At 29.6% G+C, this 25,094-nt stretch overlaps 1 protein-coding gene across 1 annotated transcript in view; it reads right to left on the bottom strand.

Moving 5' to 3' along the window:
- The window catches only part of LOC129987827 (dual specificity calcium/calmodulin-dependent 3',5'-cyclic nucleotide phosphodiesterase 1-like), a 324,248-nt gene that overhangs the window by 43,633 nt on the left and 255,521 nt on the right, over positions 1–25,094 (bottom strand). The window contains exons 4-6 of the mRNA XM_056095791.1: positions 20,376–20,489; positions 11,215–11,397; positions 4,835–4,901 (exon numbers count right to left, since the gene is read on the bottom strand). Coding sequence (XP_055951766.1) covers positions 4,835–4,901; positions 11,215–11,397; positions 20,376–20,489 — 364 coding nt within the window. The remainder of the gene's footprint in view (positions 1–4,834; positions 4,902–11,214; positions 11,398–20,375; positions 20,490–25,094) is intronic.

The following is a 25,094-nucleotide window of genomic DNA, read 5'->3' as shown; positions in this document are numbered from 1 at the left end:
AACTGTTTGTAACAATTCAGGTTAAAATCAACACCGGTCATTACTTTCTTGTATACATAATACAGAGAAAATACTATAATCGTCAAAAATTTGAATTCCAGATTTCGACGAATCTCCAAGTTATTCCCTGATATTGAAAAATAAATTTTTGGAAAATATTTGTCCTTCTGTCTGTCTATGACAGCCTTTAAGCGGTTACTATATATATATATATATATATATATATATAATATGCCTGTAATGATATCTTTTAATCTAATTTAAAACCTAATTAATTTCCTATTTTTTGTCTTAAATTGCCCATATTAACTCCATTCTAAAATGTTCTCTTATTTCCTGATCCAATTCTCACTTTTTATTTAATTACTTTTAACACGCGCTCTAGAAAACTAATGACTTAAGTATATTCTCCCGCTCCGAGTGAAAGGATAAAAATTCTAAATGTTTGCAACATTCTTTTAGTTACACAATTCCCTATCCTAAATCTATATGTGTTAAAGAAATCCCCATCAGAATTTCATGGTAAAACCACTGAAGGGGAAAATTTTGATATCTTTTTCACTTGTATCGCAATGTAAATATATAACAATTTTGTCATCACTTCTTGTATATAAAATGCATCCTGTAGAAATAAATCGAAGCTTTGAAATTTCAAAAGTTTCTTCTCGGCTGCGCATTTACCAAAATATATGTATATGCCGACAATTCTAAAAGGTTCAAAATGATTAACCATTTCTCAAAAATCATTTTGTAGAGTTGTAACATCAATTCAAATAAAATATATGTATCAAACTAGTTTCCATCGACCACTTTATCAATTATAAATCCCCAATAGTTTCTCCCTATCTAAAATCAATGGCCGCATTGGCAGAATCGTCTAACCTGCAATCTATTTAAAGGACATCCCATCGCAATTAACGGTGTAGTATCTAATGATTTACTCTGTGAAATGTTACATGTGGGTTGGAGTGCTGTCACAGAATCAGCGTGATTATAAGTCAACGCGCTCATTAGAACGGTACACACGGGTCAACAATAATGGAGACCTTTGCGCGCATTGCCTCATTAGTCAGCTGATGGACTGGGCAGCGGAATACTCTGATACACAGCCGTGTCTCCCTCGCTAACAGTTCGCGTCCTTCAGCTTGGAAAGGCCGACGTCTATTTGAGAATTACGGTTTAGAACAGACATGACGAACAGTTCAAAAGTGACTAAATTTGGTTTGGCCAACGTAAAATGGTTTGCATTTCCATTTAAAGGGATTGTGAAATTAATTCGTTTAAGATTGAGTGACAGTAAAAGGATTAAGACATAATGCATTTAGATAGCGGTGAGGCGTTCGAACGTTTGGTTGCGGCTTTGAATCAATATCGTGTCTGTGTTGAGTGTTTTCACTGTTTCCGGACTTTTATTTGATTGCTTGCCCTTTTAATAAATTATTTTAACGAAATGTAGCGTTAAAATAATCTAATTAAATGGAGATAAGTAACAGAAAATATATTTCACTATCATATGAATGAAAACTAAGCATTATTTTAATTTAACCTTATTATACATAATGTATTTTCAGGTAGTCAGTTTTCTCACGTAACGTTACCATTTAGTAATAGTAACTATTAATTACTCAAATTAACAGACTGTCCAACGCTTGATCGTTTCTCTCCTAATTACGTAGGGTGTTTTGGAACAAGGTTCCCAGAAATAATGGATCATACCGAGAGAATGATGCATGATTAATTGTGAAAGGTAAAATGCCATCGATGGGAGATTATTCAAAATATCTTCTTCAGGTTTTTATCTTGTAATGTGGAGCTCTTGTATGTAATGTATCTTGTAATGTCAGGTTTATCTTGTAATGTGGAGCATAGAACCTGATACCATGTGGTTCGCAGCCGAGTAACATGACCACAATACAAAAGCAATTGCCTGTGTTTCGTAGCTGTTATCTGGCTTATAAGCTATCACCACAATCTATATCGATTATCTTTGCTATCTACAACTGCTCTTATCTCCTTATCGCAGTGTTCAAAACTTCAAAGCTAATCAGTATATAAACACTCCCATCTATTTACCAATACCATTGGACGCAGCACAATGAAGCCCTTTTACTTTTCCTTATACGTAGTATTAAGAGAGTATTGCAATCGTCAAAAGATTAGAAATTCAAGATTTTGACAAATCGACAAGTTTTAGACCCATTTGAATCGGAAAAACACTTTTTTGGAAATTGTCCGTCGGTCTGTTACAAAGACAACTCAAAAACGCTTTGAGCTAGACGGGTGAAATTTGGTAAACACTCTTTACATTGAATTTTTAAATTTCTATCAAAGTATGAGCAAAATACATCCAGAGAAAGTTTGTCTGTCCGGCTGTTTCAATATAAATTAACACGATTACTACAAAATGGAGAGAGCTAGAGAAATGAAATTCGGCGCACAAATTTAACATCGATAGTATAGACATCTATCAAATTTTGAACCAAATGTAACCTGAGGTTGACAGTCTATCTGTTTGTACTACTAGAAACATGCAGATGCGATAACTCAAAAGCGCAATACCAATATATGGAATTTGACATGGGATTTTGTGACTACAAGTGCAGTTTTGTGTCAAATGCTTGTTTAAATTGTTTGGGAAATATGTGTCTAAAACACAGATTCCTTTTTCAGATACTAATAACCGCATGCCGGGGATTAGTCGCCAAATAACTCGCCAAAGATGACACGATAGATTCGGTGAAAATGATAAAGCCACTTCAATGGTTAATATTCGTAACATTTGTATATCAGTGCCATGGAAGGCATTCTATGGGATAACACCTTTATTAGAGAGAATGGGAGAAAGTTTTGGTGGTACCATGCCCCCTAGTTTCCCTTTGAAATCATCTTGTTTTTGATTAAATTCCAACAACAAATATCGCTATCCCCGATAGTATATTCCTTTACATAATGTCGATATTGCTATGTTCAGTGGTGGCGGGGTGGTCAGCTGTACACAAGAAGTATATCCCAATACCATGAATTAGATAAATGCGCATCTTTGCATAAGAGCTTATAAACCATTAATCGATTAATACACATTTCAAATGATGGGAAGAATTCTATTAACATTTGGATACCTGAAGCGTCCCCAATATTGCCCATACTGAACTTCATTAATCTGCAAAGATACTAGAAAAGTTGCTTCTGTAACACAACTGAAAATCACGATTAATGACATGTGCACGATTGGCTACTTTTGGATGCCTTCAGTTCAAACACCCTGGTTGCATATTTTCTATCTGGATTGGATACAGATTCAAGATAATTTACTGATATATTATATAATATTGTGAATACGATTTTGCCATGAGTGGGCGAAATTTTGAATACTATTCAATTTACTTCACCCCAGAGTTATATTTTAACAAAAGAAGAGTCGGTGAAAACGAGGCACGTCTGTTTACATAGCAATGTAAGAGCAAAGTTAAATTAATTTTTCACTGAGTGATTTTACTATGAGATTCCGATAGGAATTTCTTTGACATGTAGACTTAGAAAAAGGAATCTTAGGTATCTGTGAAAGGAATGTATAGGTATTGGGGACTTTTATCCCTTCATTCGTGGTGTGGGGAATAAAGAAATAAACAATTTTTTTAGAGCGCGTTAGAAATATTAATAATAATAATAAAGTGGGATTTGGATCAGGAAATAAGAGAAAATTTTAGAATAAAATAACATGAGCTAATGCAGATAATAAAAGAGAAAGAGATTTTGCCTTATTATAATGTATATGCATACCGATATTAACCCTTTCAGGGGCCGTGGGAAGTATGCTTACCATCAATTTTTTTAGTCTTTGTATGAAATTATGTAGACTGGCCCAAGTTCTGACAAATTTTGCGATTAGACAAAAACTTAGACGATCCAGTTCCTTATCTCACAAAGAATGGTGTATCTTGATTTGTTTCTAAATTACTATTAACCATATTAATTAATTAATCAAATTAAATTTATTTAATAAGCTAAATGAATCACTTTACTTAAGCCCATCTTAATCCTAAAACTATTTTAATATATCATGACTAGCAAAAAATGGCCTTTTAAAGGGTTAAGAGGTACATTTACATTATTTATGTCAAATTTATGTGCAATCTTATGTTTTCTAAGTGAAAATAGATAATTAGATATATTAATGAAGATTATTCAATTTAATTTCATACCTGCACAAGAACAATGTCTAAATGAAAAATAATAAATTTAGTGGGAAATAAAGATAAATGTTTTCGTTGTAATTTTTTCTACAGACATAAAAATATTTTAATAATTTAAAATCGGAATAAGTTGATTTATATTTCGGACGCTAACACATGGACGAAATATTAGAAGTTACTTTGGATTCTAATTAACCACTTCAAAATACTTATAAAATAACCATTTTCAAAACAACGCAAATACTTTCACACGTTCAAACATTGAGATACTTCAAGTTCCTAAATCTACTGTTCATAATTTCTTCTTCCGATTATAGTCTAAGTTAACAAGTTAGTCTAAGTTTCAGACTCAATACTTCAACAAAATATTAAAAGCCACTTTGCATCCTAATTACATTACACCTTAACAATCCAATAACCAACTTCAAAACAACTCATCGATCTAAACAACGCAAGCTAAAAACATTTTGATCTTCCAGGCTCCTAAAAGGTGACTCGCCACGGGCACTCGAAACCCAACGGCTCAGAAAACAGTTAATTCGCTTATTGTGGGCTTAGCAATTAACGCAGACAGCAGGACGACTCTAATTCGAAAGCAGGCGATGCTTGGAAGAGAACGAAGCGTTTCCAAAACTACTTACTTTAAGTAGCTGCGCGATCTGGGCAGGCATCTGTAAGTTGCTCGAGCTGGATAACCGTCTGTAGATTCTGTAAAAAAAGAATGGAAAAGCATTAATTTGGTCGGGTGATTCGCTTAGAGGCATTGCCACCGTTAAGGAAGAAATTGGCGCGTTGTTTATCGTTAATTAAATTAAGGCTTCCTCTCTCTGAGGCATGGGCTGGGCTTTGTGTATCAATAAGCTGTAGTGGTTTTAATTTTATTTGAATAGTTTAATTAGATCTGGGATATCGAAGGCCTTGATTTAGTAACTGGTGTGATATAAAATTAGTTCATCAGTAATCTCATAGAAATTCGGATACAGGTTTTCGGTCGGAAAGACAATATAATAACACAAATAGTTATTTAAACAATATAAATATGGTTCAATCTTTAAATTTTATCTTACGCGTTTTCTTAATTTTAAATTTTTGATAAAAGCTCCCATTTTACTTCAAAATTCAAATTTATAATATTAAAATTTTTCATGAATAATGTTGACTTATTTGCTAAGCCGACATAAATCTTAGTCAAATAATTTCTTTTTGAATTACCAACTCGGGTATTTTCTTCAGTAATACAATTTGAAACTATTTTGATTTTTGTATTTGTTTATATTTTTGTATTCTTCCTAATCCACTTAAAAAATTTTTTTAAGGAAAAAGAAATTAATTAATGTAAATTAGGCTATTTCATCAAAGTTGCTAAGAGTTTTTCTTATATCTTCTTAATTTTAATTATTTTGGTAATTTTAGATTAAATACACTAAACATTATAATTAATATGCTAAAATAATATAATTTACATGACTATCAGAAATGGGAATTCACAAACATTCTTCAGATGGAATCATTTAGATAATCTTAATATAAGGTATTTTATTGCATTTATTTCACACATAGTAATCCTGGCTACTCGGTTGATCATAAAAGGCGGCTAGAATGAAGATAAAAAAATATGCACAATTTTTACTAATAATAAAGATGGATGTGAGTGTTGCTGCTCTACAAGACAGGTGAAACTATGAAATTTGAAATTTCGGAAAATGAAAATGACAACCTCAGAGAGATTTAAAAAATTTATATCAAATTAAGCGAAATTTCGACATTTTCTCGCGATAACCAATGAAAATATTTGTATGAATGATTAATTTTACGGTTTATTAAATTTTTTTAAAAAATTGCCTTTTATTGCTATTAATTTAATTTTTGAGCCAATTTTTCAACATTTTAATCATTTTTTTAAAAAATATTAATTTTTTTAGTAATATTTAATGATAGATTTCATTGTTAAAACCATTTTCATTGTTCAAGCAAATATTTAATCACATAATTATTTTCCATTCTTTAAAGATAAAAACGAAGAATTCTGTTTAATTTTTAGGTGACAACAACAAGTTACAGTACTGAAAAAGTTAGATAAGTCAAAGAGAAGTGTGTTTAATAGCTCTGTAATGCTGTATTAAGATTGTAATAGAATAGTTCATATGTACAATGAATAGAACATATGTAAGACTATTAAAATAACTCGACTTTAATGTTTGTAGAAATTTATTATCATAATCTAAATCTGTTAATTGACATTTAGCAGACGATTCCTTTTCAGACATTTTATAACTGCTACTATTTTTATTTTGTTAAAATATTATTAAAAGGTAAAAGCAAACGATTTTTTCTTTGATAAACATATTTTGTTAATATTATTTATTTTTTGTATAATAGCTGATGAACAATTATCAACCTTCTGGAATCTGGCAATGTTTGTGAGATACGCTGTTATGTTGAAAGAATAAACAAGCCGATGGAATTCTAAATTGCTTGGAGTATTATTTTAGTTTTAAGAATTTAAGATGCTCTGCAAGCTGTAGTTTGAAGTTTACGAAAACGGGTAGTTTTCTAGAAAGCATGCAAAAATTAGCATTAAGTTATGCATAAGTTATTTAATTGAAAGTAAACGCAATGAATATTTCCAGTGAATCGCCTGGTCGCCGAAGGTGATTTATAACATAATAAACGCTTACGCATTTTAATTCGTTGAGAATCTATTGACTATTTCCTATTGGCAGAAAATGCTCAAATACATTGCTACAATATCTTTACGATATCGTCTAACATTCAAAATATCGAATAATATCGTAGATATACTTCATAATATTTTATGAAAACAGGTTTAGTACAGTATAATAGAATTAATACTTTTTTTGAACTTAATATTACTCAATAAATAATGATAAATTTTAATAATAATAAGCAAATCACGAATTATTACAAAATTATTTATATCGTTTTATTTAGTATTCCGAAAATTTTATTTCATATGAATACAGTTCATGTGCTTTTATTGCCACATCTATTAAATAAAATTTAATCAGAATTATCATTAAAATTACAAATTCTTCCATATTGAAAAAAGTGAAAGTTAAAAAAGTCTTCCTTTGTGGCAACTAGTTGTCGAAAAAATTAAATGGTTATCAGAAAATGAATTCCGTTTTAATAATCGAGAAAAAAATGATAATTTCAAATTTAACTTTCATCATCTTTTTTTCTGAAAATTAACAAGCATATTACCATCTGAAATCATAAGAACACTTTTAGAATATGAATTTTTTTTTAGGTACTCTAATTTACAGGACAGGCGAAAAAGTACTAACGGTTGTTTTCCGACAAAGTTTAATTTTTAAAAAATAATGTTGATATCAATTTGAAATTTTTACCAAACATTTTATTCTTAGTGACATATACTTTAGTGCAATGACAAAATTTTACATAAAAATACATCGATAAAAAGTACTACTAATTTTATACATGAAATACAAAATTTATAAAATCTTGCGCTTTTGTAAAATTTATTTCAGACATAATTAAACTATTTTAACGTTCGCCGATTTATTTTATAGTCCTGTTTAATATCTATACATTTCCTGCTTAATTCCTTCCTTTGAAGTTAGACATCAAAATCTATTTTATAACATTCTGACTCTCCATCCCAAAATTCGGGAGCTTACATAATATCCTTTATTCGATGACCAATACAACAACATAAATGAATAAAACAATTATGTTTTTTTCCATGTTAAACACCATTTCACTGGGGAATTTATTAATGTTTATTACAGGTTTCTTCTAAATTGCTACGATCTGAGTTTCTTGCCGTAATAAGATATTTACTCTAATGCTACGCTTTTTCTAATGATATCACACCATTCAAAATCTCCGGCGACATTAAATAACATGAACACACAAAACTTAATTATTCATAATTAAAGTCTTTACGTTTACGGTTGACGAAAACATAAGTTCGTTTCAAGTTGACGTGTCTTACGTCATTCTTTGAACTCAAGCTCTGTTTTTGAGGCAGATCCAATTAAAAATTAAATTTAAAGCGACATTGAAAAACTTGAGCACTTAAAAACTAATTAATAATAATTTCAGTCCTTAAGTTCTCAGGTTGACGAAATGAATTTGAAGAATGACGTAAAACCAAAGCTCTATTTTTGAGACAGATCCAATTCATAATTAGAATTCACGTCATATCATCCAAAATGTCCCGAGGCATCGAAAAACTTTACCATTTAAAACCTAATTAATCTTAATTACAATCCTTGCGTCATAAATTAATGGAATGAATTTGAAGAATGACGTAAAAGAAAAGCTCTATTTTCGAGACAGATCCAATTCGCAAATAGAATTCACGTCGTACCATTCAAAATCTTCAACGACATCGAATAACTTGAGCCCATAAAAACTTAATTAATCATAATTATAATATTTACGTCTGAAGTTAACGAAACTTAAAGTCATTTCAGATTGACGTGTCTTACGCCATTCTTCAAACTCAAACTCTGCTTTTGAAGCAGATCGAATTAAAAACTAAAATTTATGTCGCACCATTCAAAATGTCCAGCGACAATGAAAAACTTGATCACTTAACACCTAATTAAACATAATTACAATTTTTACATCTCAGGTTGACAAAATGACCTAGAAGAATGACGTAAAACAAAAGCTCTATTTTCGAAATAGATCCAATTCACAAATAGAGTTCACGTCACGCCATTCAAAATGTCCAGGGCCATTGAACAGTTAGAATATATAAACTATAATTAATCATAATTACAGTCCTTATGTTTCAGGTTGACGAAACCTATTTTACGTCATTCTTCAAAATCAAGCTTTATTTTCGAGGCAAATTAAATTCAGAGATAGAATTCACGATTTTCCTGAAAGGCGCATCATTTAAGAAAAATAATTTCGTTCTAATCCGTTCTTCTGTTACTTGAAAGATCTTGTTCGAAATTCGCCTCGGGCTTGTTTATGAAAATGATTTCCGTTAATTGGACTTTCGGTAATTAAGAGGAAACAGTTTCCATGTCTTGGGAGAGCACTTGTGGATAATTTTCCAAATCTTGATTTCAAGGAAGAATATTTTTCTAATATCTTGCTCTTGTCTAGAGAAATATTAATTTTTCTGCGTAAGCATTAAATAAGATGCAATAAAAATTCTTTATTAAGGGATTGGAGATTTTAAATGTAGGAGTTTGAGAAAAATAGACTGAAAAATAAGGTATTTATCATTATTTTTCTGTGAACTAAAGTATATACTTCAGTGTTGAATTAATTACAAGTGGGAAGGTGATTTTTCCGCTAACTTTTACTTAAGTGGTGTTTAACATTTTTAAGATAGTGTCTAGCCGAAAGCTGTGTGTATTTTTAAATCTTGTTTTCGAATGAAAATGAATGGACAATTAAGAAATAGTTAATTAAATTTTTTTTAATTATTCAAACCGTAAAAAATAAATATATATTAACAAGATTACTTATGCAAATAAAAAAAAAAACCCTTTTTTTTATGTAACGATGTTTAAATCTTTTTTATGCAATATATTGTTAGGATCATGTTTGTCTGTGAACACAATAACTGAAAAAGTTCTGAACTACACGACTGAAATTTGATGCAAGGCAAGCAACTGACTCTCCAACCCGCCATGAAGGCACACGGATTTAAACCATAAGGCTGAATGACCGGACCGCTGCAACAGCAACACTGGCGGGAACTGTGATTGAGTCCTAAGGGCCCTCACCGACCACGGTACAACCCTCCCCGAAGGAAGTACGTCCCGTCATCGATGGGAGGAGTCAGATTTGTGTACCCTCCAGGGTGGCGAGATCGAGCCACCATGTCAGAAGCATATCATCCTCATTTCGAGGTGCCCCCCAGGGGGTTTATTTGTTTAATTTGATGTATGGTCTACACCAAATTTGTGCATTTCTGTCAAATTTTGAACAAAATCCATCCACATGAAGTCAGTCTGTCTGTCTGTCCAAATGCAAATGAATACAGTAACTGCAAAACGTAATGAGGCACAATCATAAAATTTGGTGCATAGATTTATCTACAGTTCATCGAATTTTGAACTAAATTTATCAAGGGATTGATCGTCCGTTGATCTTTATTCGCAATTATGTAAAGGTGACAATTTAAAAACAACTGTTTAGAGAGATGAAATTGTGTACCACATTTCATCATCTTAATGTGCAGGATTTGTATCAAATTTAAAATTAAATTTATCAATTAATTATCCACCTATCGATCTATACTTTAGCATGTATCTAAAAGCTAAATTCAGAAATATAACGATTTAGATAAATAGCATTTGGTTTGTGATCTTGTTATTGAAATTACGTTTAATTTTGGTTGCACACAATTTAAAATGCATACATAGTTTTCTTCATTGTCCGATGAATGAATACAAAAGCTGGTACAATTCGGTTTTAACGGCGACCAAAAAGCGCCAAGAAAAAATTTCGCCAAATTATAAAAATATACTCAAGTGCTTTATTATTTTTTATGAAAACTTTTAAACATGTGAATGACATGCAATATAATTTGACGATTGAAATTGCCAAATTGGCGAATTTTTTCTTGGCGCGTTTTGGTTGCCGTTACAGCCGATAAATATTTAAAAGCTTAGGATGAAAATAAAAATATGAACACTTGTTCATGGTTTTTTCCGATTCGATGTTATTATTTAGGGAAGAGAAGAAGAATGATTTTTATTATGAGGTAAGAGGAAAAGTGGTTTGCTGATTTTCACGATCCCCCCCCCACCCCCAAGTTTGCTTGACAACTTTCAAACTACGCCAAAATCAATAAGATTCATTATATATAAGATAACAAGATTCCGATCCATTACATTCCAAGATCAACTAGGCGAAGCTGTTAATCGCCAAGCTGACGTAGGTTTGCATATCTTGGCGATTTATTGCGGGGCCATAAAAATAATAAAATACCTTGAAAATTTCGGGTAGACTATTCCATTTGGTTTAAATTTAGAAAGGATATTAATAAGTAGCTGAATCTTACCTGTCCACCATGATACCAGCTCTAATAGCATGTGCAACAGACCGGAACCGGAGCTTGTCTTCAGACTTTCTTCTGGTGGTGGACATTTGGCGAGTAAAAGTGGACGCCAACCACTCACGGACTTCAGGCGGAACAGCATCTGGCTGCACTTCGGACAGTTCATCATCTTCGTCCAGAAGTCTTCTGAAATATAGTGGATTGAAGAAAATAGGTTATTTATCTAATCAAACAGCTTACATAAATAAGAAATTTTTTCATAAAACATTAATTAAGTGAAAACGAAACAAAAACAGAAATAAATAAATTGCAACGGATGTTGATCGTATATACTACCAAAGAAATTTTTTATCAAACTTCTCAGGATTTTGATCGCATTTAACATCAAAAGCACTTTCCATGAAATTGCGAAGGATGTTCCTTTGCAATATAACGTGAAAGGAACTTTTCTTCAAATTGCAAAAGATGCTGATTGCATATAAAGATATAACGTCAAAATAACTTTTAATCAAATTGCAAAGAATGTTGATCACATATAACGTTAAAGGAACTCTCCATCAAACTGCAAAGGATGCTGATCGTATAGAATGTCAAAGGAACTTTCCATCAAACTGCAAAGGATGTTGATCGTATATAAAGTCAAAGGAACTTTCCATCAAACTGCAAAGGATGTTGATCGTATAGAATGTCAAAAGAACTTTCCATCAAACTGCAAAGGATGTTGATCGTATAGAATGTCAAAGGAACTTTCCATCAAACTGCAAAGGATGTTGATCGTATATAAAGTCAAAGGAACTTTCCATCAAACTGCAAAGGATGTTGATCGTATAGAATGTCAAAAGAACTTTCCATCAAACTGCAAAGGATGTTGATCGTATATAAAGTCAAAGGAACTTTCCATCAAACTGCAAAGGATGTTGATCGTATAGAATGTCAAAAGAACTTTCCATCAAACTGCAAAGGATGTTGATCGTATAGAATGTCAAAGGAACTTTCCATCAAACTGCAAAGGATGTTGATCGTATATAAAGTCAAAGGAACTTTCCATCAAACTGCAAAGGATGTTGATCGTATAGAATGTCAAAAGAACTTTCCATCAAACTGCAAAGTATGTTGATCGTATAGACCGTCAAAGAAACTTTCCATCAAATTGCGAAGGATGTTGATCGCATATAATGTCAAAGGAACTTTCCCTCAAATTAACAAAGATGTTAATCATATATAACGTCAAAGGAACTGTTCTTCAACTGCAAAGAATGTTAATGGTATAGAACATCAAAGGAACTTTTCCTCAAATTGCAAAGGATGTTGATCGTATATAAAGTCAAAGGAACTTTTCCTCAAATTAACAAAGATGTTAATCATATATAACGTCAAAGGAACTTTTCTTCAACTGCAAAGAATGTTAATGGTATAGAACATCAAAGGAACTTTTCCTCAAATTGCAAAGGATGTTGATCGTATATAAAGTCAAAGGAACTTTTCCTCAAATTAACAAAGATGTTAATCATATATAACGTCAAAGGAACTTTTCTTCAACTGCAAAGAATGTTAATGGTATAGAACATCAAAGGAACTTTTCCTCAAATTGCAAAGGATGTTGATCGTATATAAAGTCAAAGGAACTTTCCCTCAAATTAACAAAGATGTTAATCATATATAACGTCAAAGGAACTTTTCTTCAACTGCAAAGAATGTTAATGGTATAGAAAATCAAAGGAACTTTTCCTCAAATTGCAAAGGATGTTGATCGTATATAAAGTCAAAGGAACTTTCCATCAAAATCTAAATGTCTTTGCGTAGACTACTAAGTTTTCTTGAAAATATTTTCTTAAATAATAAGTAGTTGTAATAGTAATAATAGTCAGTTGACACTTACTGGATTGATCTCATACATAGAGTTATTAAATTTGGTAGTTTAATAATTTAAAATGCGCAAATGAAAGAATAAAAGATATTTTTGTGAAATTTTTTTAAAAAATCAGGGAAATTTCGATTCGAATAGGTGATGAATTTGAATAGTTCTTAATGTAAGACCATTTTTGCGTTATCTTGAGACAAAAGAAACTACCTATTCAATTATATAACTTTATTGTCTAACGACTTTTCTCTATTTTTTTAGTAATTAAAAATATTTTCAGACATAATATGCAACAATACATTTCACTGAAATACAAATCGTTTTCCCACTTTTCAGAAATATTTGATTTCCTTTTTTCCATTGATAAAATCAAAAGATATGATGAAATCTTTGCACTAATATGAACATTTCATAGTATAGCATTAAACAAATTAATATATTATTGTTGTTGTTAAAACTTAAATTTATAAATAAGCATGAAAAAAGATTTTTGTTACTTGTCTATATCTATTCCTTGTTATCTTTAATTACTTTTATGTAATTTATAAATATTTATAATTACTCTAAAAACTTGAAATTTTCTTCCCTTGATTACTCTTCCCAAAATAGGACCTATGAGGTGATAAAAAAGTCTCTGATGAAATAATCGAGTTCTTATTGGTAATGTAATATCAGTTTTGGGATTGAATTGCCTTCCTTCTAATGACGGTATGTACCTCCTGATGAGAGAATGAATCGGCCGTGGTGATGGCCTTTAATCTCCGCATCAAAACCATAGGAACTTAAGATAGAGTTTTACCAATCAGTTTACCCCGGTTACTCACACAGGTCGAACTATTTCTTTAATGGTTAATTATTGCAATAAATGAATTTTTACTGGTCAATAAAATATTATGTAGTATATATACGACATTTATGCTAAAGAATTCTGTTTTCTTTTCGTATATTTTAACGACATATCTAAAATGTTAAGTAATTTCACAGAATTGTCAATTGAGAGAAGTATAGGTATAATCGAGAGGAATATGCATAAGGATTCTAAATAGTAAGGATTAAATGTCATTCAAGATTTAATGTTCCAAAATTCTTTACTGAAGAAGTCATAAAGACAGAGCTTAGCGTCATGTATTTAAAATAAACACAGTATTTCCATAAAAACATCTGAATGTCAAAGACAACTACTACAGACTGAAATGTTATTAACTATATCAGAAGGAATTATATATAACCATTACCAATGATTAAATAATTATCTAGAAATTTCTTTTCAAACAATGCGAAGAAATAAAATATTATTTCTTCCATATGTTGAAATCGATAACATTTACTATATCTGAATGACATGGAAGAAATTAGATTTCAAATCAAAGCATATTACATATATTTGTTAAATATAAAGAGCTAACTAACAACGATTTTAGTCGTGAAATATTTAAAATTAATACAACTCAATAAGCGATAACGGACAAAGACATTTTTAAATTTTAAAAACATACCTTTCTAAATTATTTTCTGAAAAATCCTTCATTAGTGTTGTTTGGAGGCAATTCGTTATAAAATCGACAAACCACCCCTTTATTATCGAATCATAACAATGTCATGGTTTCGTCCAATCTATACCCAACACGAGTTTCCAGTCTACTAATTAATTAAACTGTCGAGAGATACCTCTCTAAGCTATACTTAATGCTCTTACTAACCGTATTTCATTATGTTAAGATGTCACAACTATCTCCTTACGAGAATTAATATTCCTCATGAATTCGATTAACAGCCATGTACACATTTCGTGAGAAATGTTCGGTACATTTTATTGAGCGAGGGTATCTGTTTAGAAATTGTAGTTATTATTCAAATAATTATAGTAATATGCAAAAGGAAGTATATTGTAACAAATTTGTAATATTACTTCCCTGTGGAGCAAGTCTGCTGATAAGGGAGACAGTTTTAGAGGTATGGTGATGCCAACTCCACTCTCCCAACTTTGGCGTCAAGCTTGGCGATCAGTTGGCGAAAAAAAAATGAGTACTTAGAATATTTGATAATGGTGATAGATGTATTAGAACTTGAGTTCCAAAATTTGTTCTGAACGATGTGCCAAAATTAACGTGAGATTTTAATTTGGAACCATTCGTACAGTAAAATGTTGGCAACTCTATTAAAAAACCATTTGCTTAGCTGATAGTCAAGGGTTAGTAAAAATGGAGCGTTACATGATAGAACAAAGTGTCTTCATTGTTGAACACTATTTAAAAAATAATGAATGTCTAGCCCCCAAAGTTCGAAAATTTGAGAATTGGCCTCTTAGATCGTGTGATTTAACACCATTGGTTTCCTTTTTATCGGGTTATTTGAAGTCAAAGGTTTCTTCCGATAAGCAAACAAGCACGCGTGTATTAAAGGAGGAAATTCAAAAAAATTCCGCCACATTTATGCAAAATGGCCATGGAAAATTGCGACAAAAGAGTGCGTATGCCAGCAAAACCAAGGAGGCCATTTGCTATATGTATTATAACATACATAACTCTATCCTGTGTACTTAACGATTCAATAAAAATATAACAATTTAAAGGAAAAATAACTGTGTTCTTTATTTAATTCAAATCTTGCGTTAACACATTGTTTTATTGTGTAACGTACCATTTTTACAAACCCTAAATTATTAGCTATCAAATGGTTTTGTTAATAGGGTTGGCAACATTTTACTGCACAAATGGTGACAAATTCAAATCTTGCATAAATTTTGAGACAGCCTTTAGAATATTTGATGCTATGTCTCGGGAACTATAAAAGGTGGAGGCGCACAGACAGGAGTAGTTAGTTTAGTTGAGTTGAATCCAAGCGAGTATTTGCACGAAGTCCTTTTTTGATATGTTGATCTCTAATGAGTTCTCTCTGAGCGCTTTGTGCTGTTGGTATTGTTTAAAAGCGATTGGCTGTGCATGTATTGTTGATACACTAAATGTGCTGTTCTTGAGTATGTTTCGATTGTGTTTTGCCTCACTATGAATTTGTGTTTTCGTGAGTAATAAAACATCGTTATCGCTTACTGAGCCATATCCTATTTTCCACAGTAGTTCCATTAGAAAAATTTGAAATTTTTCCGTAACATTATAATTTACATTTTTAAATGCCTTAGAATTAGAATGATTCATTTTCTTTTATTTTTAAAACATAGTCGTTAACTAAGTTCGAAGCCATTAAAGATTTGCACAATTTTACAGATAACTAGCTGATACATCCTGTTGCTTTGGATTTAAATATTTTCATATCCATCCTATTTAACATAAAAACTGCTTTTATATAAAACATTAAAATAGTGTTATTATCTGAAACCTTTTATAATTAAAATGACAATATTAATTAAACTAAGTGATTCAAACATTGATAGCTAACTGATTCAATATCAATAAATCAGTTGTTGTTCCTTATGTAAATTATAAATACTCAACATAATTTTTTTTTTCTTTTAGTATTCTTCAAGTCTTCTACTAATGTGTCTTGTCAACAATACTTCGTTTGTATTCCTTTTATTTAATAACAAAAAATAATTTGAGGATTATCTTTTAAAGCTAATAAAAACATTGCAAAAATTGTTTTTAGAAATGAAACAGAAATATCAAAATATAAATAAATAAAGTTAAAGCAATTTAAAGTTTCACAGTTGCCTAGTAACAGAGTATCTATAAATTTCTTCACTTAAAAATCGTCTGCATCAGTTTAATTACTTTTAAAAATTTTAAAAAAGAAATAATAAAAGAATAAATAAATATACAAAACTGGAGGAAAATTAAAATGAAATCTACGATCACAAATTTCAAGTTATCACGTGAGAACACTATTATTTTTCAAATCATTATTTGTCTTAATTAATTTAAGTCATTAATCAGTTTAAACCGGCTTGAAGCAATCACGAGGCTTCTTTCTCTCTCTCTCCATATTATATATATAATGATCATTTTTTAAAACTTTCATTTTCAATTGTTCTAGCTGGCAAACAAAGTTTGGAGCTCGACCGATTTTGAGATGAAATAACAGCTATGATGTCATAGTTCTACGTCAACTTTTTAAAAACGCATCTGCTGTCAAAGAAGCATGCGTAATAATAAAGCAATACTGATAAAAACAGGTGAACCTTTTAAAAACGCACCTGCTTTCAAAGAAGCATACATAATAATAATGCAATACTGGTAAAAGCAGGTAAACAAATATATGCGATTAAAAGATGATGTTGAAAATTGCCATTTATGCTTTATTCATTGCTTAAGCGATTTCGAGCATCAAACCCTCCTAACCAAACAACATCATGTTCTCACATGATAAAATAGAGAAAAGTTGCAAAGTAATGAAATTAAACCCCTTAAAAGGGCAGAAGTTTCAATTTTAAGATTATATAAAAATGCTTCTTGCAGAATAATTTGCTTCAAAGTTACAAAGAAAAATCAGCAAACTCTCGGTTAATTTCTTATTAAATTTTGTTCTCTCAAAACCTGACAATATTTTTTTTCTATTGCCTTAAATAATAAGTGGGGAAAATTTGATTAAATTTGGTCCAGTTGCTCAGATGCAGGAAAGAGATGCGGAATATATGTATTCACGACTTTAATTTAAAATTAGTTGATATACTCTGCGCTTCTCTGAATTAAAACCTTTTTGTATAATATTTTTAATATAAAATATTAATTTTATAACGTAAAACTAACAAATTAATTTATAATATATAATCTTTTTATTATATTGGCTATTCTTGGGTATTGTTGACTTGCAATCGCTTGAAAAATGAAAGCTATATCCTAAAAGAAATATTTTTAGAATACAGTAGAGCTAAATTAAAGAAATATTGTTAGAGTAGAGCAGAGTCTTACTGTTATTGCATTTCAAAATCGTCTGCAGTAAATATTAAATGAATGAATCAAAATTGAAGAAAAATAGCGTAGAAATTATTTTGGTATCACAGAAAAGGTTAAATTTTGAATTTGAAGATATAAAAATGTTTTTTACAAAATAATTTTCTCCGAAGCTACTGTAGAAAAATGACAAAATTTTGGTTCATTTAAGTTTTGCACTAAGATAATATTTAGAAAAAACAATGCAAATTTATCATTCCTTTTGACATATTTTTTTCAAAAAAACTCTTTTGTTTAATAGACAGAAATGTTAAACAATTTTATAAATACGTTATAAAGTTATACGTTAATTTTATAAAAAAAAGATATACAACAAAATTATCCATTAACTGACAATTTTTTAAAAAAATGTTTGGACAGATAAGTTATATACATATAAGCTCAAAAAGATGTATGATTATATTCAAATTATGTTTTTAAAAAATGTTTTATATTTTTTGAAAGGATATAGTTATAAAATGAACTATAAAATCATTTTTCAATAAAAAAACAAAAGACTGAATAAATAATGGCCATAATAATAATAAATGGCCCTTGATGGAGTACGTAATAAAAATAATAAATGACATATAAAATAAAATAATAAATGGCCCCTGATGGAGTACGTAAAATTCCAAAATACCCAAATGGGTATCGTGGCAGCAAATGGGTTAAGAAGCGAGAATCCTGAAGATAATTTAAATCATTGGATTGTTTTTTTTGGTATAAAATTCAGTTAGTAAAAATGAAATATCTTAAAAGTGATCATCATTAAAGTAGACAGTGCTTCCAATTATGCAGAGGTTGGTTATGTATTCTTCCTTTGGATATTTCTAATATAATTGGCTCTAAATATATATTCAAACTCAATATTAAAGAAACTTAATCTTTAAAAATTGGCGACCTTTTAAATTTAACCTATTTCGAATTTCCTTTGACATCACACGATTAAGATATTTTCCTATGCATTTATGCTCGGGTAGAAAAGCTTTGATGGAGTCTAGAAGGCAACATGATTTGGATACAAAGGAATAATGAATAAATAATTTTAATTAATTAGTTATTTAATGAATTAATCTGGAATAAATGAATAATTCTATGCATAAACTATTCCAAATGGTTTCTTTTTAAATTTTTAATTTATTTACCTATAAATACTAATTTAAGCTTGAGTTGATTTAAGAGTCGCTATGTCGCCCGATCTGATTTAGCGTCCGATATAGTTACCGGATATTTACAAATTACTCCAGACATTTATAAATTATCCAGACATTTATAAATTATCCAGACATTTATATACAAAAATGCTCAGAAATATGCTCGCCTTGAAAGAGATATTTTAGCAAATAACTCCAGATATCTTTCTGATCACATATTGAAATAAGAATCATCGAGTTCAGAAGAATCATGGTGGTTGTTTCGATTATTTGTTATGACGATTTTATGATATGCTTTAACGATATGTAAGATAAAATGAATGGATTTTTTTTGCTATTTACATGTGATAAAGTTATTAATTTTTATATTTGATTAAGAAGAGAATTCTTTGATTAAATACCGACATGAAGTAAGATTCAATAGTTTTTTACCACTGTACATTGACAATGTTTGTAAGAATGGTACTACAATTCGTGTAATTTGAAAATTTATTTCTTTTTTCAATATAGGTTTAGATTCAAAAATCAATTAAATAATCTGTTATGAATATACCATAATACGAATTTTATCATATCAAGTGATTTATTTCTCTACAAGACCGTAAAATTTACTATATATGAATGCAAGGAATGCTGAAAAACAATTTGTCTTTGAATTTGGAATTTAATTAAAATTAATTGATCAGAAGTCATTGATTATTTAATTAAATTTTTTTAAGTCAAAAAGTGATTTCACAATTGATCAACCATCTTATTAATCAATTATTAAATTACTCAAAATCATTTGGAACAAAGCAAAATTTGCGGTTTCATATAGGATTACAGAATAAAAAGATTCTATGTAAACATAAGTAAAGCATCGGTCTGTCTTTTAGAGCTTAATACCAAATTTAATTTTTAGCATTAAATGTTTCACCAGATTGTTTTAAACAGTAGTTTATAAAAAAACATCGACTGCACAGGTAATTGTAAAATGGATCTTTTGATATAATAAAATAACTAGAATTTAATTCTAAAATTCAATTTTTACAAATTGCGTCAGCAAATTGGAATTCAGATTGGAAATCAAAACATAAATTTTTGAATCATTGGGCGAAGAGGGTCGGACTGAATGTTGAAATAAATCGTTGCTGTAACCCGATCATGCAGGTCAGGTTCATGATATTTTAACAAAGAATCGCTGTATATCAAGGACGACAAAAAAAGTTGATAATATACATTTTCTTTGTCTAGGGTTAATGAAGAAAAATTATTACTTACTTAGTTTCATCCACGTAAATGGCTTCTAGAACTGATACAGCATACGTCACAGTCTGCTGTAGAACGTCCATTGGAATTTCACCATGATTTAAGTGGTTTGAGAGCTCTCGAAGTCTGTAAGAAAAACAATAAATTTGTATTCACAACATCAAAATAATGGTTTTCATGCACCAATATAAATTTTAGAGGGCACTTAAGGCATGGAATTAATACCTCTATACCTTAAGTAATATCACCTCCAATTAAAAATTAAAAATTTTTAACACATAAAATGAAATTTAGGACTGAGTGGTGATCACCTATGGAAAATTTTCCTCCAGGCGCCAGTATAAAAAAAATGAGAATAATTTATTTTCCAGTTCATTATATTCTGTACTGAATATAACTAAAAAACTTAATTAAAGGAAATTTCAGAAAAAGGGATAATTTTCTCAATATCTTTGCTTTTATTTTGGAACTTTCACAATGTTTTTCAGTTTGCTTTAAATTTTATTGTCTAGAAAGATACCAATTGGAACAGTCCAACAATGTAGCTCTGAAATTTAAAAATAATTTGTCTTTCATTTGATTTTTCTTCGATTATCTGATACGAACTATTCAGAAAATATAAGTACTATTAAGAAAATATAATTGTCTCATATAATGCCATATAAGGTTTTTCCTGATAAGGTGCAGTGAAAAATGATTTTGCCTACATGTTAAGAAAGCCAATGTTTTTCATTCTATTATCATTAATTAAAAACTGAAGGCACATTAATTAAATTAGTATATTAATTAAACCGTATATTTAATATATACACTTGAAAATATTTTCTTAAAATTGGATAATTATGCAATTAATTATGATAGTTTAATTACTATAATTTTTTTTAAATCTTCGATTAAGAAATATTTTTAATATTGTTACATAATTTGCATATATCTATCAATGATATTTTGGGATGCGAGAGACCACAAATAGGTAAAAATAAATGCTAGAATGTATATTATATTTTCACCAATAAGGATAATAAAACGAAAAATGAAAGCTAAAGAAAATGTTATAAATGAGGTATTTTTTGTGCATTTTGATAGTATAGTGAATATGAAACGAATCTGTAATTAGAATATTATATATATATATATATATATATATATATATATATATATATATATATATAATGGATTTCGAATCCTGTAGGCTAAATAATATGTAACATTATTTTGGTTGAAGCAAGTAGAGTGCAGGTTTGAAGACATAGACTAGACGTTGTATTTTTAATTCTTTTTAATATCCATCTCGGGAAAGCAATTTATTTACTAGAAGACGCAGCGCGGCACAAAAGCAAAAGTAAGAAAGAAGCGAAAAAGGGCCAAACAAATGATCACTTGCCTTATATAAGATGGGATTTCAGGCCACGCGCCAATTCAATACACGTGGTGACCTCTGACACCTTTTCAAGGGCACCAAAGATATCACTTTCATTTAATACGTAGAAATGATTGCGCATTATTTTTACAGAGAAATTAAACCGAAAGTGGAATTGGATCACGAAATAAGAGAATATTTTTAGAAGGAAGTTACTATGGGCTACATTAAGATAAAGTTTTGGAAATTAATTTGGATTAAATTGAGAATTTGAAATATCATTATATATATATATATATATATATATTCAGAAAACTATTCTAAAATTTGAGCGATATCTTCAAATTGGTATAATGAAATAATGCCATTAAAAATTAGTATAACGTATTGCCACTTTCTAATGAGAAACAAATTGATATTGGTATAACTACAAATTAGTCTAACAGTGCATTAAACCAACTTTCTATACATTTTTTGTTGCCCTTATTTCTATTTACATGCTTGCAAGTGTGCACACGCTTTTTCAAAAATGGTATTATCTAACTAAGATGACTTTAAACCTCCTGAAAGCCATTATTTGAAAGATTAGAATACTTTCTCAATGCAAGTTTTATGTATGAGAAAGAGTGATAAAAAAGGGTTTATAGGAAATTTAAGGAAGAAATTTGGAGGAAATATTTTACAAAGCATGAAAACTAATAATGTTTTCTGTTCTGCATAAATTATTTACATATTATCAATCAATTTAATAAAAAGATTCGATTGTGTAATTTGAAATTTAAGGTCTGTGTCTAAACTCCGGATGAATTTTTTGAAAAACTTTCGAGAATTGTTATGTTTTTGAATATTCGCATAAAAAGGATTGAAAAATCATCTACTATGAAACCAAAATATTTTTTAGCTAATAGGTTTAAAGCAAAAATTTTTTAGTTTAGAGGTTTATCGAATGATTTGCTTAAAATGTTGCAGATATCTTCAGAAATATATTATCTAGTTCCTGAACTAAAAAATGAGCCACATTTCTATCCATTCTTTAAATGTTGGCTTTCGACTGATAAATAACACGAAATTTTCAATTTCTTTACCTTGTGAAGCACTAAAACAACTATTAAGTATTTCTAAATTAATAGATTACTTATCCTGGAATTCAGGAACTGCAGAACATATTGTGAGATTATTATACCAAATTTGAACAAAAATATGAATCAGATTTTAATTTATAAAGTTTTTTGTAAGAAAATAAATATCATATTCTATAATTCTAAAAATAGCATCTAAAGATGTAAAACAGCATTAAAACGTATACAAATGCAAATATGCAAATCAATGTGACTTCCAAAAATAGACTAAGAAACAAAATTCTAATGGTTTTGTTAAACACCTCTTCAAACATTACAAATATTAAATAAAAAAATCATAGTTTCGCAAAAAAGCGACTTTTTAATATAGCCACATACATTACTAGAAAAGATATCTATCGCCATTTCTACATGGGAATTTGGCAACGAACTTGCGCAGATTTATCTTATGTACTTTTCTTGAATTATGGTGTTTGCTTTTGCTATCACTAAAAATTCTTATCTCAATTTGTTTTGAAAAGTTATATATGCACATCTAGCATTTATCACAGTGGGAAAAGATTACTTTTCGCGGGATGTTAGATATTTTCATACATGGTAAAAATTCAAATAGAACATTTGGTGCTAAAAAAAGAAGGGCACTTACTGGCACAAATGTTCCTTTTTACGCAGAGCACAACAGTCAAGTAAAAATATAATGAAGAAAAATTTTCAGACATTCTTAAATTGATGTGGCTAATAAAATCTTTTCATTAAATGAAAAACATAAACTTAAATCAAATCTTAAAGCTTGAAATTCGAAAATGATTAAACCAACCAATTTTTCCACTGTGCGAATTCTTAAGCACATGTTTTGTTAAACCATCTAGCCTGGTATAAAATTTAAACTTCAGAATAGGTCCACTACGACCAAAAATATGTTAAATACACAATGATAAGGCACATTAAATTCATTTTAAAGGTCAAAAAGTCAATTAAATTCATGCTAAAGGTCATTCAGGTCAAAAGCTCTTCGGCTGATGTGTGCTAATTCGGGGTGCAGATGCTGGCACAGATATTGTCTCATGTTCGAATTCAACTCGGTATTTCGGTATCAATTCCGAAACAACTCTATTACAGCTCCTAAATAAAGCATTGATTTACCTTAATCAAATTAAATGAAACAATTACGTTTCTAATTATTTTCCGTATAGAAAGACGAACTGTTTGTAATCTCTATTTATATGCAATGCTATGAAAATAAGTGGAAATACTTTTTAAGCAAACAGTTATTTATAGATAATTTTTAGGTTATCCGAAGCATTAGAGTAAATGGAAACTCAGAGTAAAGAGTAAAGAGTAAAGTATAGCATTAAAGGAGGGAGTTTAATCAAATAAAAGCATCCTTTGTTCATAATTCATAAAAGATTTAGAAATGGAATCCCCACTAATAGCTGCATAACTGTAATAGCATTTTTACAATAACTTCATTTTAAGATAATTTAATAATTTTATGTCACAAGAAATGGTGGAATATGGGATACATTTTACCTGAACTTGCATTTTTTATCAGTATATATTTTTTCCATTGATATGACTATTGAAGTTCAAAAGGGTGATTAATTTTTTGTATCCTAATATTTTCCATATTATGCTAAAAATGTTAACACTAAAAAGTATTATTGAATAATTAGAATTTTGAAATAAATAACTATGAATATAAAAGGTCATATGCTTTGAAACATAAAAATAAAAGTATTTGTCATTTCTCTAGTTTTTTTTCATTTTAGCTTACTTTCAGCCTTAGCGTTAAAAGTGATTAGAGACGATTCTTTTTTTAATTGTTTCGATTTATGCAAAGGAAATCATAAATTGAAACAACCGTAACACGAATCCAACCGTAAATTATAATGGTTGCAGTCATCTCCACTATGGCGTTAAATCGCCATTTACATGTGGAAACCGTTTCAATATGAATGCAAAGATGAAAACAGCGTTCTTTCTGTTTTTATAACATAATAATAAGAAAACTTTCATTTTGGAAAGTAAAATAAGTAATAAATAAATAAATATAATTGTTGAAACATTTTCGTTATCTCGGGGGGAATTTCAAGGAATTTTCAAAGGATTTGTCGAGAAAATAAGTTATAAAAAATCTATATTGCCTGTTTTATTCCAAAATTTTTACTTTCTCGCATATGCAGTACATAGATAATATAACAATTGTCAAAAAATAGAGATTAGTCTCCATGTTTTAGACCAGCCAGAATTCAAACTTGGAAACTGTTCGTCTGTGACAGAAATAACCCAAAG

This window comes from Argiope bruennichi, chromosome 10, assembly GCF_947563725.1.
Source record: "Argiope bruennichi chromosome 10, qqArgBrue1.1, whole genome shotgun sequence".
Taxonomy (NCBI): Eukaryota; Metazoa; Arthropoda; class Arachnida; order Araneae; family Araneidae; genus Argiope; species Argiope bruennichi.
This window is presented reverse-complemented; position numbering and strand designations above follow the sequence as displayed.